A 16,914-nucleotide genomic window follows, 5' to 3' on the forward strand; every position below is an offset into this window, starting at 1 on the left:
TCAGAGGCTCTGTGGTATTCTAGGCCCCCCAGTGGAAAAAAGAACCAGCTGACAGGACAGGCCCAGGCAGGACTGGGTCCGCCCTCCAGTAGCTCTGATTAGCCAGGCCTGGGGGTTGGTTGGGGACAGGCCATCCCCTCTCCCCTAAACCACGCCCCTCAACAGCCATGGTGACAGCTCTGGTCACAGGAAGCTGAGCTGGGTTCTATCCTCCCTCACTGGGCCTCTACTTATGACAGAGGGAAGGGACAGGATCCCAGCATGGGAGGTCAGGAGAGAGCTGGAGTATGGAAAGCTCTGGGCACCCAGCCCCACCCTAGCTCTCTGGGACACAGCTTGGCCAGGCCTCCACATCTGGCAACAGAAACTTGAGCCTCAAGCGTGTCATCTTCATAAGACAACAGCTCTGTCTCCAAAACACTTTCCCATATGTTTTCTTCCAGCCCTGAGAAGATGGGTGGGGCACGGTTATTAACCCCAAGTTGCAGATGCAGAAATGCAGCTCAAATCTGAGATTTGGGAGCACGATTCTGGGAGCAGGAGCTTGTAGTGAAGTGAAGGTGGGAACAGAGGAGAGACCACCTAGAGAAGAGCCCACCTGGAAGTGGAGAGCAGGGGAGGGGACCTTCTCCTCCTTGTCCCCCAAGCGAGCAGGAAAAACTCTCCTGCAGAACCTTGGCTCCCTGATTCCTAGGATGAGGGTCATAATGAGGATATTCGCTAACATTTATTGAACATTTAATAGTTGCAATGTTCTCTCATCAGGGCCTCATGTTCATTGTCTCATTTAGTCCTTACAACAAACCTGTGCTATTATGGTTCCTAGTTTATAAATGAGGAAACTGGTTGATGGACTCTGTCCTTTCCAGGCCCTTTCTACATAAGGAGGTTGAGACCAGAGACACCATCTTCCCCTACAACTGGCTCTGGAACCCAACCCAGGGAGGAATTGGGCACCTCCAACACCAAGCCAGGGCATTAGGGCAGTGCCCTGAGTGGCATTGTTATCCCAGGATGGTCAGGGAGAGAGGGATGAGAGACAGAGATGGGTGGAAGGAGGGAGGGAGGGAAGGCCAATTGCAGGACTCTGGGAAATGGGCTCCCAGAACTTGCTTCTGAACCTGACATGGACTTTTGAGGGAGCCCTGCTCAGCTCCCAGCCCTAACTCAACACCATACCAGTGTCCCACAGCTCACGGTTTGGGATGTTTCAGGTCAGGTGGCAGAAGGATGACATGGACAACAACCTTAACTTCTTCTCTGTGTCATCTGACGGCAGGATTGTGTCTTGGACGCTCTTAAAGGTGCCTGTTTCCCAGAAAGGGTCATATGGGGTGGAGATGGGGCTTGGGGGGAGCTGAATGGCAAAGTCTGCTCTCAACCCTGCTGATGTGGTCCCACCCATGTACCCTCCCCCATCCCTTGTGACTGCAGAGCGAACTGGTTCACACAGATGTCATCAAACTGAAAGTGGAGGGCGGTACCACGGATGGTCTCGATGGGTTGCAGCTACACACAGTGGGTAAGATCCCCAGCCCACTCACACCCAGGCCCGGCCACCTCACTCAGGCCTCATGAGGGTCAGAGATGGTAGCCCTCCCCCTTTACCGAGCAATCCCTCCTCCACTTGTGCTGGATGGAAGCCTGGCCCTGTCCTCCCAGTGCTTGGCTGTTTGCAGACCCTCTCTGTTTATGCAGGTCCCATCCCAGTTTGCAGACCCTGTTCCTGTTTATGCAGATCAGGTGCTGTTATGCAGATCCAGTCCTGTTTATGCAGATCAGGCCCCTGTTTACCCAGATCCTGTCCCTGTTTACTCAATTCCTACCCTGTTTATGCAGAGTATATCCCTGTTTGCATAGACCATGTCCCTGTTTGCAGACCCTGTCCCTGTTTACCCTGACCCTGACCCTGTTTAAATCAATTCCTTCCTTGTTTACCCAGGCCCCATCCTGTCTGCAAAAGCACTGGCCGTTTGCAGTCCCAACTGCCTGGGACAAGCAGCAGGCCAGGCGGCCGGTTTCTGTTTGCTTGCCTAGCCCCAGCCCCTGCGAGAGCCTGCAAGAGCCAGAGCTCTGGCTGTCACAGGGGTCTGCTGGGTAAAGCAGGTGCGGGGAGCCTCCCTCCCAGAACCGGTCTAACACTGCTGTACCTCTTCTCCCAAGGCTGTGGCACCGCCTTTGACTTCCACAGAGAGATCGATTATATGTTCCTAGTGGGCACAGAGGAAGGAAAAATCTACAAGGTGAGGCAGCACTGACCTGAGAACCACGAGAGTTTATCCTTCTCAACAGACCCTATTCTGACAGATCTTAGGGTTTGACCAGTTCTAGGAAGCTTCTTGGGAGAAGAGAAGGTATTTCTTGACTTGTTTCGGTGGCAGGAAGAGTGGATGACTGCAGGAAAGAGGATGAAAATCTAGACGGTGACTTTAGCCCAGTCTGGCACATTTCCCTCTGGGCCCTCCCTCCCTTCCTAGGAGTAGAGGAAGTAGAAGTAGGAGTGGGTGTTGGGGGGGAGTTGGAACATTCTGAGAAGACTTCCTGGAAGAGATGAGAACTTCAGCTGAGCTTTGAAAGCCAGGTAACAAGAAAATTAATCTCTGAATCCTGGGTGTCTCAGCCAGTAGGATGGAACTTCAAGGCCAGTTTCTGCAAGGTCTCAGTGTTAGTAGGTGAACATCCTTCTGAACCTCCATCCATCCAGAAATAGCTCTGCTGCAAGCTTTTCTTAGGCTCAAAGACTCAGAATGTTAATTACAGGCAGCCTCCCGGGAGCCCCTAAGGCCCAGCAGGAGCTGGTCTGAATGCAAAAGAGGTCCCCACCCCCCTGTACACCCCTCCCTATGGCAGCGTGGGAGAGGCAGAAGGGAAGAGACTACTCAGTCACACTATCTCCTGGAGGGAGAGAGGGAAGGGCATAATGGTCTGGGCAAGAAACCCAATGGGAAGTCATGAGTTGGGACTTGCTTCTGGCTCTGCACCTGCTCTTACCTGGGCAAGGTGGAATGTTTATCACTATTGCGAGGATTCTATAGGCTGTGAGTGGACTCAGGCCTTGGCCTGGACAAAGGCTAAGGCACACGTCACCCAGGGCCCCCAGGCCTGCTTGGCCTTGGTTCCCAGAGAGAAGGCCTTTTCTACTTGGCCTGGAATCCTCTGGGCAGACTACAGCACTGTCTCTCACCCTCCAGGAAAACTCCCTACCCACCCAACCCCCAGCCCATTAAGCCCCTCCTTCCTTCCTTCCTTTCTTTCTTTCTTTCTTTCTTTCTTTTTTTTAAATTTCTTTTTTTAACGTTTATTTATTTTTGAGACAGAGACAGACAGAGCATGAATGGGGGAGGGTCAGAGAGAGGGAGACACAGAATCTGAAACAGACTCCAAGCTCTGAGCTGTCAGCACAGAGCCCGACACAGGGCTCGAACTCACGGACCGCGAGATCATGGCCTGAGCCGAAGTCGGCAGCTTAACCAACCGAGCCACCCAGGCGCCCCCCCTCCTTTCTCTCTAGTGTTGAGGGCACAGAGAAGAGCAGCCAGTAGCTTAGTCCCATTTCAGCGGTGACAATAATGTGGGGACAGAAGAGGAGTCTTAGGTTCTGACCCTCCAGGGCACCCAGGGAAGTGTGGTGGCTGCTGACCTCTCTCTCATTCCTGACCCCCCCACCACCCTCACCCTTGCCCCAGTGCTCTAAATCCTACTCCAGCAAATTCCTTGACACCTATGATGCCCACAACATGGCAGTGGATGCTGTGTCCTGGAACCCATACCACACCAAGGTCTTCATGTCCTGCAGCTCCGACTGGACAGTGAAGATCTGGGACCACACCATCAAGTGAGACACATGCCCTCCCTCAGGCCGCACTGTGGGCTGGGGCCACCGGGGCTCTAGCACCATGAGCCCTCTGTATGGCAAACTTTCTACCCCTCCACCACTGCAGGACCCCGATGTTCATCTATGATCTAAATTCAGCTGTGGGCGATGTGGCCTGGGCACCATACTCTTCTACTGTGTTTGCAGCAGTTACCACCAATGGGAAGGTGAGTGCCCCGGCCAACCCTCTACTAGAGATAGGATGAAGTATCTCAGGGGCTCCCTCTTAGCCCACAGAGTACTCTGCTCAGGTAGGGGAAGGTGGGACATAAGGATTCTGTATTCTCAAGGGTTAGGCAACCCAGAGCCCTATCAAAAAAAGAATCATTCACCCCATGAGGCCTCAAGGAGAAAATGGTGCTGTTCATCTTAAAGGAGAGAACACTCTGGGGCATAAGATGCCATAAGGAGCAGTTATCTTCTCTGAAGGTCCTGGGGAGGGAGCTACAGGATGGCAGGGACAACCTTGATGTAAGGGAAACTTCTGAGCCAGAGGTTATCTGTGATTGAAATAATGTCTAAAAGGTAGCAAATTCCTCATCCCTGAGAGTGTGCAAGCTGAGTCTGAGAAGGGGAGATGAGAGGGGTCTGTGTAACACTGAGAATTGGTAAAAGCTCAGAAACAAACATTTTTTTAGAAAATTCTTGGATACAAATCCATTTTTCCTTATGGACTTTGATATAAACTCAGAGGCAACTACTCAAGGAAAGACTATAGTTTAAGGCATCACCCTAAAGTCAATCAGTCATCTATTTGCTGAACAGAATTTTACTAAGGGCCCAGCACCAGGCAATTCAGGTCCTTATCGTTCTAAGAGTTCACATTCTTGTGAAGGGACAGAGAAAAAAAGCAACAACAAAAATAGTGTTAAGTGCTAGGCAGAGATTGAAAGAGGAGTATGTGTGTACACAGTGTTCATAGCAGTATTCATAGTAGCCAAAGAGTGGAACAATCCAAACATCCATCAATTGATGAATGGATAAACAAAATATGGTATATCAAAAAGATTATTATTCAGCAATAACAAGGAATGAAGTATTGGATACATGCTACAACATGGATGAACTTGAAAACGTGTTTAGTGTAAGAAGTCAGTCACAACCACACACTTGTAGGATTCCATTTATATAGGTCTAGAATAGGCAAAGCTATAGAACCAGAAAGTAGATTTGTGGTTGCCTAGGGCTGGGGGTGTGGGAGAAAATGGGAAGTGACTGCTAATGGTACAAAGGTTCTTTTGGGGTGATGAAAATGTTCTAAAATTGGTTGTGGTGATGGTTCCATAACTGTAAATATACTAAAAACCAAGAATTGTATACTTGAAGTGGGTAAATGTTTTTGTATGTGAATTATATCTCAATAAAGTTATTATATTTTTTTAAAAGAGAGAGAAAAGGGGCACCTGGGTGGCTCAGTCCATTAAGCACTCAACTCTTGGTTTTGGCTCAGGTCATGATCTCACAGTTCATGAGTTCAAGCCCCACGTCAGACTCCACAATGACGGTGCAGAGCCTGCTTGGCATTCTCTTTCTCTCCCCCTCTCAAAATAAACAAACTTAATAAAAATAAGTCATTACTTGAAGAAAGTTTTAAAAAGAGAGAGAGAGAGAAAGGGAGTGATGTAAAGAAAAGAAAGGACTGGTCTCTTAGAGTCGTCAAGGAAAGCTTCTTCAAATGGTAACATTCAAGCTGAGAGCTGAATGATAAGAGCCGGCCCTGTGTGAAGACAGAGAGAAGCATTCCAGACAGAGGGAATAGCTAGTGCAAATGCCCTGAGGTGAGAATGAGCTTGAAGGTGTTTAAGGAACAAGCAGGCAAATATGGCTGGGTCTAGGAAGCAAAGGAGAGAGCAGGAAGTGAGAGTGGAGAGCGGAGAATCTGGAGTCAGGAATTTGGATTGTATATATACTGCCAAGGGAAACTATTGGAAGATTTTAGATTTTTTAAAGGTAAGTTGAGAGGCTGCCTGGAGCATGGATTGTAGAGGGGCAAGAGCGGAAGCAGAGAGACCCATTAGGAAACTGCCACAGTTGTCCAGGCAAGAGTTACTAATGGTCTGGACTTAGGGAATGGTAAAAATAAGATCAAATATTTGTTGAGCACTTATATGACAAGTGCAGTCTGAGCACCTCACATATATTAAACCCTCGCATATGATATAAACCCTGGCTCTGCCACTTACTAGCAAGTTAGCCTTAAGGGCCTCTATCTCCTCGTTTATAAAATGGGGATAATAACAGGACCTACCCTATAGAGTGGCTGTGAGGATTATTAGGTGTACAACTATGTAACATGATCCTACAAAGTCTGGTACATAGTAAGTGTTCAACAAATGGTAGCTGCCATTATTGTTAATTCTGCATAAATTTTCTAAGCTTTTTATTCTCATTCCCTCAACCACAGGAAAATATAATCAGAGACACAAATTCCCTCTCCCACTGTCTCCAGCTCCAGTGTGCTAGACTTCTGATGTGTTTCCTCAGACTACTCATGTGCTAGTTCTTCTGAAGTGGGGGACAGGTCCCCATTATTCTTGAGTATGCTGACACCCACCTCTCCACAGACTCATGTGTTTGACTTGTCCATCAACAAGTATGAGGCCATCTGCAACCAGCCTGTGGTGGCCAAAAAGAAGAACAAGATCACCCACGTGCAGTTCAATCCCATCCACCCTATCATCATTGTGGGTGATGACCGTGGGCACGTCACTTGCCTCAAGCTCTCACCCAACTTGCGCAAGATGCCAAAGGTACAGGCTTGGGTAGTATGGGCTACTGTAAGAAACAAAGTTTCCAAGATGGTGGGGGTTGAGAAAAAGGGGAGGAGCCAGGAGGTGACACCCCCCCCCCCCCCCCCCCCGTTTCTGGCTTGGGAAATGCAGGGTAAGGGTGGTGTCATTGCCCAAATAAGGAGCACAAAAGAGGTAGGTTTGTGGAGAGACAATGAGATCAGTTTTGAAATGCTGAATCTAAGTTACCTGGGGGGCTCCCACGTAGAGACATCCAGTAAGCAGGTGACTATCTGGGTCTGAAGCCTGGGGAAGCACGTGGACATCATCAGCTTATTTGGTGTAGACCAGGTTATCCAGGCAGGGGGCTTGGAGCTTAGTCACTTAGTCATTGGCTGGGCTTAAAGGGCCTCAGCTCCAGTGGTCCCTGAGCTGGGAGCTGCGGGTCCACACAGGGAAAAAGGTAGAAAGGAAAAGAGGGTAACTAGGTCAGCAGCTAGGCAGTCCTCCTTTTGAGTTCTGGTTCCTTTCTGAGATCTGTACTGATCTGGAGACGGTGCCCAGAGCCCAAAGGCCCTGAAAACAGGCCATGAAACCTAGAGCCAGGACCTCAAAGTCTAGATCTCAGAGTCCTGATTCAGATGTAAGAGTCCAGGCCTTAGAATCCAGAGCCCAATAACCCAGAGCCCAGTCCTGCCCATTTGGGTGCTAAGAGAGGATATGGAATTTGTTTTCTGCCGGGTTCTAGGCCAGGATCAGAGCTGGGCCAGGGCTGGACCAAGTTGCCCTGATGACTACACCTCTTGGTTGCAATATGGGGCATTTATTTGCAGTTTGAGGTAAGGGCAGGCCTCTTTCAACTACCGATACCTGCCTCCTTGCACCCTTACCAAGGCAGGGGCTACCGCAACGTACCTCTGGTACCTGCCTCATCTATTCCCCACAATGACCAGAAGGCAAGGACTGGGAGTTTGGCCGGGCCTGTAATTGTAGCCAGCTGGGGGAGGGGGTGGACTTGGCTATAAATACTCAGAAGGCTGCTAAGCGCCTGCAGCTGTGGCCTAGAGGCTGTGGTGGGCTGGGAATGGGGTGGGGTGGGATGGGATGGAGGAGTTGGGCATGGTCTGAAGCTCTTTGCTGAGCCCAGCTAGTTGGCCTCAAGGAGGAGGGAAGGAACAGATAAAATCTGATCTTAATTTAGTGAGGAGAGAGACTGAAGATTGAGCTGGCAGAGCTGGACAGCCCAGTGAGAGACAAGGGTACAACCATCACACCATGAGGATGGTAGATCTGAGGGTGGGGAGGGCTGCCCTGCCCACTCTGACCCAGGGAGGCAAGGATCTCCCATAGTCCCAACTCCTCTCAGAGCAAGGGTCAGTCATAGCTAAGGGAGCTGGGCTCTGTATATCCGGCGACCTATATCTCTGAAGACCTGAGGAAATAGGTGCCCGGGGAACAGAGGACCTGAGCAGGTGACACAGCTGAGGGCTAGTACTTCAGTGGATTAGAGGTTCCTGTGAAACCGTCATCTGATCCTATCAGTAGTCAAGTGATTTGTGCAAAAGGAAGTCTTCTGGGCATCCCTACCCCGCCCCCGCCCCTCTCCGGGCTTTAGTCTCCCTGCCCTTCTCAGGAGGGCTTGGCCACAGAGGCCCAACTTCCTGACCCGTGAAGCTTCCCCTAATTGGTGTCAGAGCACAACTTGTCAGAGGTCAAGGACTATCTTTCCCTAACTACCATATAGATGGGAAACAGAAGCCCAGAAAGGCAAGGGACTTGCCCAAAGTCATATAGGGAATTAATGACAAAGCTGAAACTAAAAGCCATGTCCTGAAATTCCTAGGGGATGGGGTGAAGCCAAGAAGACAGCACTAACTTGATTTGGGAAGGAGAGTAGTTAGAGAAAAAGACATCTTTATCCTCTGCCTAGAGACTGTAGAGATGAACTGGGCAGTGGCAAAGGCACTGGGCCACAAGGAGAGAGGGAGACAGATTTCGGAGCAGGTGCAGCAATCACACCAGGAGGAAATCTAAGATCTGCGTGGTGTCAGCGGCCCGGATGGGGCCAGGAAGGGGCTTCCTGGCCATGTACTCTCTCCCCTCCTCACAGCCCAGGCCAAACCTAGGCTGGGCCCTCAGCAGGCAAGGCTGGAGCAGGTGCCAATGAGCAGTGGGCACAGGTGGCTGAGAAGGCAGGGGAGGGGGCTCAGGAACAGAGGGAAGGCAGGAAATGGCAGCTGCCCCAGCCTAGCCCATATCCTGCTGCCTGAACAGAAGGGAGTATGGAACTAGTGCTGGTCTGCCATAGAGCTCTTGGGGCCTGTGAGTTACACATACCCCAGTGTCCCAATTCTCTTTTTCTCAGGGCATTAGAGTGCCCTGTGGACCGGGGTGAGGGGTCATAAATTTAGGATCTGCTCTTCTGAGGAACAGTCGCACCTAATGACATCTGGAATCACATGGGATATCTCATTTGCCCTCCTGGGTCTCTTGACAACTTCCTCCACCCTGGGTATGTCTGATACAGCAGACCTGGCCCCAAATGTCACTCCGCTCCAAACCTGATCTGAAAGTTTTGGTACTAGGTGAGGGCACCTGTGGCTTTGTCCACACCTCTCTCCCTCAACAAACACCCATCTTTTAGTTCCTTGTTAGGACTCAGCCAGGGACACTCCTGTGGAAGGGTGGTCCCAACAGTCAGAGCCCTCACCTCTCCCCAGAGCTACAGCCCTCCCTAGCCTGAATGGCTAGTTCCTGTGAGGGTCAGTGGGTGGAAACCTTCTCCCAGCATCAAGACCCTTTGTTGATCTTAGATTCAGAGCCACACCTAGATTCTTGAGGGCCCCAGCTGAGCCCATGTCTCCTAACCTGAGTTGGGGAAGGACCCTGTGGGGGTGGGGAGAGGTGGGGATCCAGTATCTAACTGGGTGGAAAAGTGGTGGGACAAAGCTGGGGCAGGCTGGGCAGAGGAGGCAGAGGTGGGACCCAGAGAAAGGTGGCCCACCCCTCACCATTCCTCCCCCACATGTACTCCCCCCACTCCAGGAAAAGAAGGGGCAGGAGGTACAGAAGGGTCCAGCTGTGGAGATCGCAAAATTGGATAAACTGCTGAACCTGGTGAGGGAAGTGAAAACAAAGACCTGAGGGCCTGGTCTCAGTCCCTGTCCCATTTCTTGAACCCAGTACTTGTAACCCCTGACCCTGGTACCTAAGCCCAGCCTTAGCACCAAGTATGTGACCCAACCCCTGATCAGGTTCCAGTATCTACCCTTAGCATCTCCTTCAGCCCTGGTCCCAGCACCTCACCCCAGGACTCAGCCCTCAACCATTATCGCATCCTACTCTACACAAATAAACCTGTGTCTGGAAACTCACCCCACACCTTTAATTTTTCTACCACAGAGTCCCCAGGAAGAGGAGGGAATCTCAGGTTAGAGCCATAGTTCCATTTATTATCCAGCAAACAGTGGGAGGACCCAAGGAGGGGCCCAGCCTGGACACCCTCCCATTATTGCCATGGATTCCAGTTTGCTTCCCCAACATCAAGGGCCTGGAGGCGATTGGCCTAGGGAGAGGTGGACCCAACCCGTGGCCCTCAGTATGGAGCAGAGTTGAGGTGGCCCTGGCCCTAGCACCAACTCATTGATCCCCACCCCAGGCCTATCTACCTAGGGCCACCAGAGCCCCTCTTGGAGCGAGGCTGGCTAGACTCTGGGCTGCTAGGTCCAGCTCCAGACAGGCTGGATTCTGGGTTCTGGACCCCAGGCTGGCTAGACCCTGGGATCCTGATTCCAGGCTCTGGGTGGGGTAGACTTAGGTCCCAGACTCCAGGCTAGGTGAGGGGCCTTCAGGGCTGCAGCAGGTAGCTGCCTTCATGGCTGGGCTTCTGGGGTGGGGGTGCCTTCTCAGGACACGGCCCAGGGCTGGAGTTGGGACTGGATTCAGAGAGGGAGTCGATGTCCGCAGAGCGGGAATGGCAGGCCCAGCAGAGAATGACCCAGAGCAGCAGCAGCAAGAAGCCTACAAGGCCGTTGCAGACGATGGCAATGAGGGCCCCCTGAGAGATGGCTGCCCCCATGACAGGCAGCACCCTCAGACCAGCACAGACCACGGGGCTGGCTCGACGGCAAGGCCCATGCCGAGGCAGGACTCCAGTACAGCTGGCCTTCCAAAGAGGCTGTTCTGTCCACACACTCAATGATTCCTGGGCAATGGAGATGTCCACCTGCAGTCTTGAGCCTGTGGCAGGTACACAGCAGAGGAAAGGATGGTGAGGAAGGGGTAGGGTGAGGCCTAGGAGGAGAGGCCTAAGAGAATCCTGTCCCACATCTCTGGCTTCCCTGGCAGAAGACTTTGGGTCCCGGCAGGCCCAAATAACCCACAGAGCCAACACCCCCATCCTGAGGCTTGGCCCTGGGCACCTGGATGGGGGTGTAGCCACAGTGGGGAAGCTAGAGTAGACAGCCTATATCTCATTCTCCTTAGAACCAATGGGCATGGCCTGGCCCTGCCCACCAAGCTTCCAGCCCTCAAAAGTGCTGTGAGAATGGATGAGATGAGGAAGCCCAAGGCCTTGAAGGATGGGGATTGTGACCAGTGTTGGTGTGGCCTGGGCGCCTCCCCCTTCTCAGGACTCCAGCCAGCCAGCCAGCCAGCCCAGAAGACCTCCAGAGGTGCCAGCTCAGACACAGGGAACTTTGTGGAGGCCCTGGCAGGCATGTGTGGGTCTGTGTATCCAAGGCTGTATACTGGGGTGTGCCTCTCTGTGGGACTGTCTCTCCAGGTCAGTTGTGTATGTCTGTGTCTGGCTCTTAATCTGTCTTTAGGTTCCCTTGCCTAGATGTGTGCCTCTGCCTCTGTATACCCACCTCTATGTTTGTGCAGCTATGTGGCTCTCTTTACATTTGTCTCTGTCTCCATCTCTGAGTGTCTGAGTGTCTCTTTTCTCACCCAGGCTATCTCTGTGTATCTCTGTATCCGTCTCTGTGTGTATGGGTCTCGTGTCTCTCGGTCTTTCTTCCCGGCTGTGTGTCGCTCTGTCCCCGTGGACGTGTCTCTCTCCCCTTCTCCGTGGGGTCTGTCTCTGTAGTTGTGAGTCTCGTGTGTCTCTTTGTGTCTGTCTCTCCTCCCCCCACCCCCCCCCCCCGCCCCGGCTGTGCCGCTACGTCTCCATGTGGGTCTCGGTCTCTTTATCTCTGTCTCTAGTTCTCGGGGCCCGTGCCCGTGGGGGGAGGGCCCCCTTACCTGAGTTGAGCCCGGTGTGCGCGCCCGCGGGAGGGTCCGGGGCTGCGGGATGCTGGGCGCCGACTGAGACTCAGGAGCCTGCGGGAGGGGAGGGGGGGGCTGGAGGCTGGCAGGGGCGATGTCACCTCCCCCGGCCCTCCCCCTCGTCCGCGCAGCCTCCGCCGGCCGCTCCCGCCGCGGCGCGACCGGGGCGGCCTCTGCCGCGGGCGGTCTGCGGCGAGCTGGCACCTCCTCCCCCAGGGGCGGTGCCTCCTCCGCGGCCGCGGAGGCTCGCTAGCTCGCTCGGCGGCGCTCGGGCGGCGGCGGCGGCCCGGGTGCGGGGTTCGGCTAGGCTCGGCTACGTTCGGCTGGGTTCGGCTGGGCTCGACTGGGCTCGGCAGGCAGCAAAAACAGCGGAGAACCTCGCTTCCTGAGAGGCCGGCGCCGGCGGCCTGTGGAGGGCGGAGCCATCTCCGCGCCACTGCTGTCACCCGATTGGCTGGCTGCGCCAGGCTCCTGGGCGATTGGTCGCGCGCTGGGGTGGGGACTGGCTCAACCCTTGTGCCCGGGTGGGGAGGGGGCGGGAGAAGGACTGAAGGGACTACTTGGTCTCGATCTCTCCGGGGGAAGGGGGCGGGGATGAAGCCCACCTACTTTTGGGAATTTCTTGCACCTTCAACACCCGGAAGAGCTGTACATCCAACATCTGAGAAAAGCCTCTGTACCCTTATACATGAGGAAACTGCCCCTCCATATCTGCCTCTGCCGCGGTCATCTGGAGGAAGGCCTTGGGCCCCCACATCTGGGAGGAGATTGAACCTCCTCATCTGGGAAGCCCCTTGGACTTCTGCACATCCACTCCCACCTGGGGGTGGACTCTGCACCCCCACTTTAGAGGGTTTGTGGGCGGCTTTACATTCCCTGGCCCTAGGAGATGTGAGCAGCTCTGCCAACACAAGTTCTTTGGACATATTTATTGAGTTCCTACCCAGTATTGGTCTGGGGTTCGTGCTTTGCTCCGCTGTGGGAGAGCCTAGGACAGAGAGGAATGCGGTACTCTGAGAGATTGCTCATCCATGGCGGGAATAGGACCAGGCATGACTCTCCATCCTAGAAGCTCCTGACTCTCTCCATCCTAGAGTCTCTCCTAAGAGGAAGATCAACTTGGGCAGGAGCTGTCAGGTAGGCCTTCCTACCCACCTCATACACCAGTGATTTCTAAGTGTTCTGAACTGGACCCTTTTTCCATCCTGCTCTACATATTCTCCATGGATGAGCACAGTCCTAAAACTATACCACGAAGACTCTCAATGCTCCCCAATCCAGCTTTATCTCTGGAATTCTAGACATAGATCGAAGTGCCTTCCAGAATAAGGGTGGTGTTGATTCCTGGTTCTGCCACTTAACTAACTTCGTGACCTGGAGCAAGTTACTTAACTCCTTTTTGCCTTGGCTTCTTCATCTGTAAAGTTGTTTTAGTAATAGCTACCGCTCAGGGTTGTAATTCACCAATTCATTTATACTGGACCAGCCACATCTCAGCAAATACCAACTGACACAATTCCAAGGACCATATAGCTAAGAGGCCCTTTTCCTCAATGCCATGAAATTCACATGAGATCCCTATAAATCCAAATGCTATCTTGGAAACCAGTAAGGGAAGGGTAAGATAATCTGAAAGACTGAGTCATCCAAACTTACTGAATTACTTAGAGACTGTCTAAAATAAATTTTTAGACCCTACTGACTTTACCAGAATGGATTTAGTTCCCTTGCCCCTGTTACCCAGCAAGGGTGGGGGCATTGTGAGCAAGATCAATTACTTCTAGGAAACAGAGGAGACTTATATTGCACATCTGTCATGTGAGTGAATTTGTGACCCAGCTGCAGGAGTTTGGATTTTATCCTGAAAACAGTGGGGAGCCACTGAAAATTTTTGAGCAGAGGAGTAAATGTGATCATATCCAGAAATTAGAGGGATGATATGGGCTGCTGGGTGGAAGGAGAGATTGAAGGCATTTGACAGTGAAGGCAAAGAGTAATGACAAAGGACTGAAATGATGTAGGGGAAGAAGATTGGAGAGAAAAAGAGAACAATGAGGATATTTAGGAATTACAACTGGCAGGACTTAGAGACTGAGACCTACAGGACATGAGGAGTAAGAGGGAGAATAAAGTCTGGGATAACTCCCAGGTTGGTGACTAGGGATACTGTGATGCCATTTACTGAGATAGAAAACACACGAAAAGGGGTGAGTTTCAACAGGGGTTGGGGTGGTGTGTGTGTGGGAGGAGATGGAGGATGATGAATTGTTTTAGATATGCTAGATTTGAGGTACCAATTGGACACCTAAGTTGAGATGTCCCATAGACAGTTGGGTAAGCAGGTCTGGGGTTCAGGCTCAAGACATGTTGTGAGTTATCAGAAAATGAGTAGTAGTCAAATCAGAAAAGTGGATGAGCTCACCGAAGAAGAATAAGACCTGGTTCAAAAACAAAAAAACAAAAAACATTTATAATCAGATACTGAAACCTAAAGACAGGAATGCCTCAGGAACAACTGGAACTAATAGTCACAAAAGCCATTAGGTTCTCTCTCCACCTCTCATCTGTTACTTTGTGCCAGTCTCTTTCCTCTGTTCTCCCCTGCCCCTATCATCCTCATATCCAGACTGGCTTTCAATGCTTTTCTGGTCTACATGGTGAAAAACATCACTTCAGACAGTCACAAAGCTTAAAAATCTTATTGTCTAGGCACTTAACAAGACACTGGTTTCTTTTTCTTGGTTACAGTTTGCAAATTCCTCAGGAAGTACTCTGATTGGCTCAGCTTAGTTAGATGCTTAATTCTAGACCAATCAACTGTGGTCAAGAGATGGATGAGGCTCAGATTGCCTAACATGGCATTGGGGGACAAAGGGGTGGTCCTAGGAGAAGACAGAATGCAGACTGGCAGGTGTTTGCCCTAGTCCACCCCTTGTTTGCCCAACACACACACATCATTTTCTTATATGTATGATTCCAAAAATGTCCCCACCTACATATTCCAGCCATTCCATGATATTTATGCCAGTAAATTCACCTCTTCTCTAGTATAGAGCAGATCAATGACACATTCAGCTACTGCTTCTGGGGTTATATCATAGCACCTTTGTTCTTCATATATAGGTTCTCTGGGTATTGTCCCTTCATGTTCCAGTCAGTTTTCTATAAGGTGTGAATATGGCTTCTAATAATCTCATTACCTTTGTTTGAACTGCCTTTGAACTCCTTTAAACCATTACCCCCAACACTCCCAAAAAACTCCAACCCCCAAATTCCTGATATCTAGAGATGGAAGAAATAAAGAATAAAATGGAGTAAAAGGAAAGCACTGTAAGGGCGGCTCAGTTGGCTAAGCATCTGACTCTTGATCACGGCTCAGGTCATGATCTTCTAGTTGGTGGGAGATCTTTCCCTCTCTCTTCGCCCCCCTGCCTCAAAAATAAATAAATAAACAAACAGATAGATAAATAAATAAATATAAGGAAAGAAAGAAAGAAAGAAAGAAAGAAAGAAAGAAAGAAAGAGAAAGAGAGGAAGGAAGGAAGGGAGGGAGGAAGGAAGAAAGGAGAAAGGGTATCATCTATATTTTTTGGCCATGAATGACAATGAAAATTGTGGGGTAGGAAATCTCATGGCATCTGTTGACTCACTTCTTTAGCTACAGTTTCTCAGTCAGCCAATCTGGGTGCCCCAGGTTTTCCCCACAAAGATGTGATCCCTTATCCAGTGTTCTGAGAGCATAATTGTGGAGGATTTCTCTGTGGGGCACTGTACTAATAAGTACTACACTTTCTGGTGGTATTTTAGGGATTATCCCGGGATTGAATAATCACAGATCTCTGCATTTATGAGGATTGGGTGTGGTTTTATTTTCTTCCCAGAATGATACAATTCTTTTAAAATCATCATCAGCTGTCAGTTTCATCTGGGGGAGAATTCCTTTTGCTAATAGCTTATTCATCCTAAAGCACATCCACCCCCCCCCCAGTTTAAACTGAAATCAGAATATAGTCTTACAAAAAGTGGCATGTAACAGTTTTTTAGTTTTATTTTTCCTAGTACAGTTGACCCTTGTACAATACAGGGGTTAGGGGCACCAATCCCCTGCATAGTCAAAAATCCATGTATAACTTTTTAAAAACATTTTTTAAGTTGTTTTTTTTTTTAAATAGTAATCTATACACCCAATGCGGGGCTCAAACTCACAACTCTGAGATCAAGAATCACACACATTTCCCACTGACCCAACCAGGCGCCCTCTGTGTGTAACTTTTGACTCCCTCAGAACTTAACTACTAATTGGTTACTAATGACCAGAAGTCTTACTGATAACATGAACAGTTGATTAACACATATTTTGTATATACATTATATATTGTATTCTTATGATAAAGTAAGCTAGAGAAATAAAATATTATTAAGAAAATCATGAGAAAGAGAAAATACACTTAAGGTACTATAAAAAAAAAAACAAAAACAACCCACATATAGGTGGACCTGTGCAGTTAAAACCTGTGTTGTTTGAGGGTCAACTGTAGTTCAGAAAATAACTTGCCTCTTGTAATTGATGGAACATGAGACTTATTAAACATAATAATTTTATCAGAGTTCTTTTTCACAAATAGAATCCACCCTAGATAGTTAAAACATAAAAGGGATTTGTTAAAAGATATTATTTAGCTCAGAAATGTTAGGAGGGCTGGAGAAATGGATTTGAGGCTCAGTTTCTAGGAACAACACTCAAACCATACCACACACAACCTGATGAAACCACAGTCACTGCCACTCCAAATACTAAGTACCAAAAGTTTAATTTGACTGCCAATTTTACAAGCTCTGTAGCACTTTTGCAGTAAGAACTCAATACTGCAACCAGTGGGAAACCACCACTGTTACCACTGCCACCAAAAAGTGGACACTTGTACTACCAGCAGTAGCAGAAATTGAAGTCTTATGTCTAACCTGCTTCCTTCCTAGGTATCTAGAATTAGCTAGGTAACAATTGTTACAAACAACCCCCAGATCTTAACTGGCTTAAAATAA

The 16,914-nt window shown here is 50.0% G+C and overlaps 2 protein-coding genes across 2 annotated transcripts in view; one reads left to right on the forward strand and one right to left on the reverse strand.

Moving 5' to 3' along the window:
- Nucleotides 1-9,747, forward strand: part of DNAI1 (dynein axonemal intermediate chain 1) — a 43,658-nt gene extending 33,911 nt beyond the window's left edge. Inside the window, exons 14-20 of the mRNA XM_047098590.1 lie at nt 1,215-1,304; nt 1,435-1,522; nt 2,164-2,243; nt 3,687-3,835; nt 3,942-4,041; nt 6,439-6,624; nt 9,649-9,747. Of these exons, the coding sequence (XP_046954546.1) occupies nt 1,215-1,304; nt 1,435-1,522; nt 2,164-2,243; nt 3,687-3,835; nt 3,942-4,041; nt 6,439-6,624; nt 9,649-9,747 (792 nt within the window). The remainder of the gene's footprint in view (nt 1-1,214; nt 1,305-1,434; nt 1,523-2,163; nt 2,244-3,686; nt 3,836-3,941; nt 4,042-6,438; nt 6,625-9,648) is intronic.
- A 287-nt stretch (nt 9,748-10,034) lies between these two features.
- ENHO (energy homeostasis associated) lies at nt 10,035-11,914 on the reverse strand. The gene is made up of 2 exons (XM_047098601.1): nt 11,848-11,914; nt 10,035-10,842 (listed from the first exon to the last, which is right to left on the reverse strand). Exon 2 carries the CDS (start codon nt 10,679-10,681, stop codon nt 10,451-10,453), a length of 231 nt encoding a protein of 76 aa, XP_046954557.1. The 5' UTR covers nt 10,682-10,842; nt 11,848-11,914; the 3' UTR covers nt 10,035-10,450.
- Between the last annotated feature and the right edge of the window lie 5,000 nt (nt 11,915-16,914).

Source organism: Lynx rufus, unplaced genomic scaffold, assembly GCF_022079265.1.
Source record: "Lynx rufus isolate CCGP_SWC_20201006 ecotype Redwood Valley unplaced genomic scaffold, mLynRuf1.p SCAF_10, whole genome shotgun sequence".
Taxonomy (NCBI): Eukaryota; Metazoa; Chordata; class Mammalia; order Carnivora; family Felidae; genus Lynx; species Lynx rufus.

Excerpts from the sequence above, each read along its gene's own strand:
- ENHO (XM_047098601.1), bottom strand. The coding sequence starts at position 10,681 with ATGGGGGCAGCCATCTCTCAGGGGGCCCTCATTGCCATCGTCTGCAAC.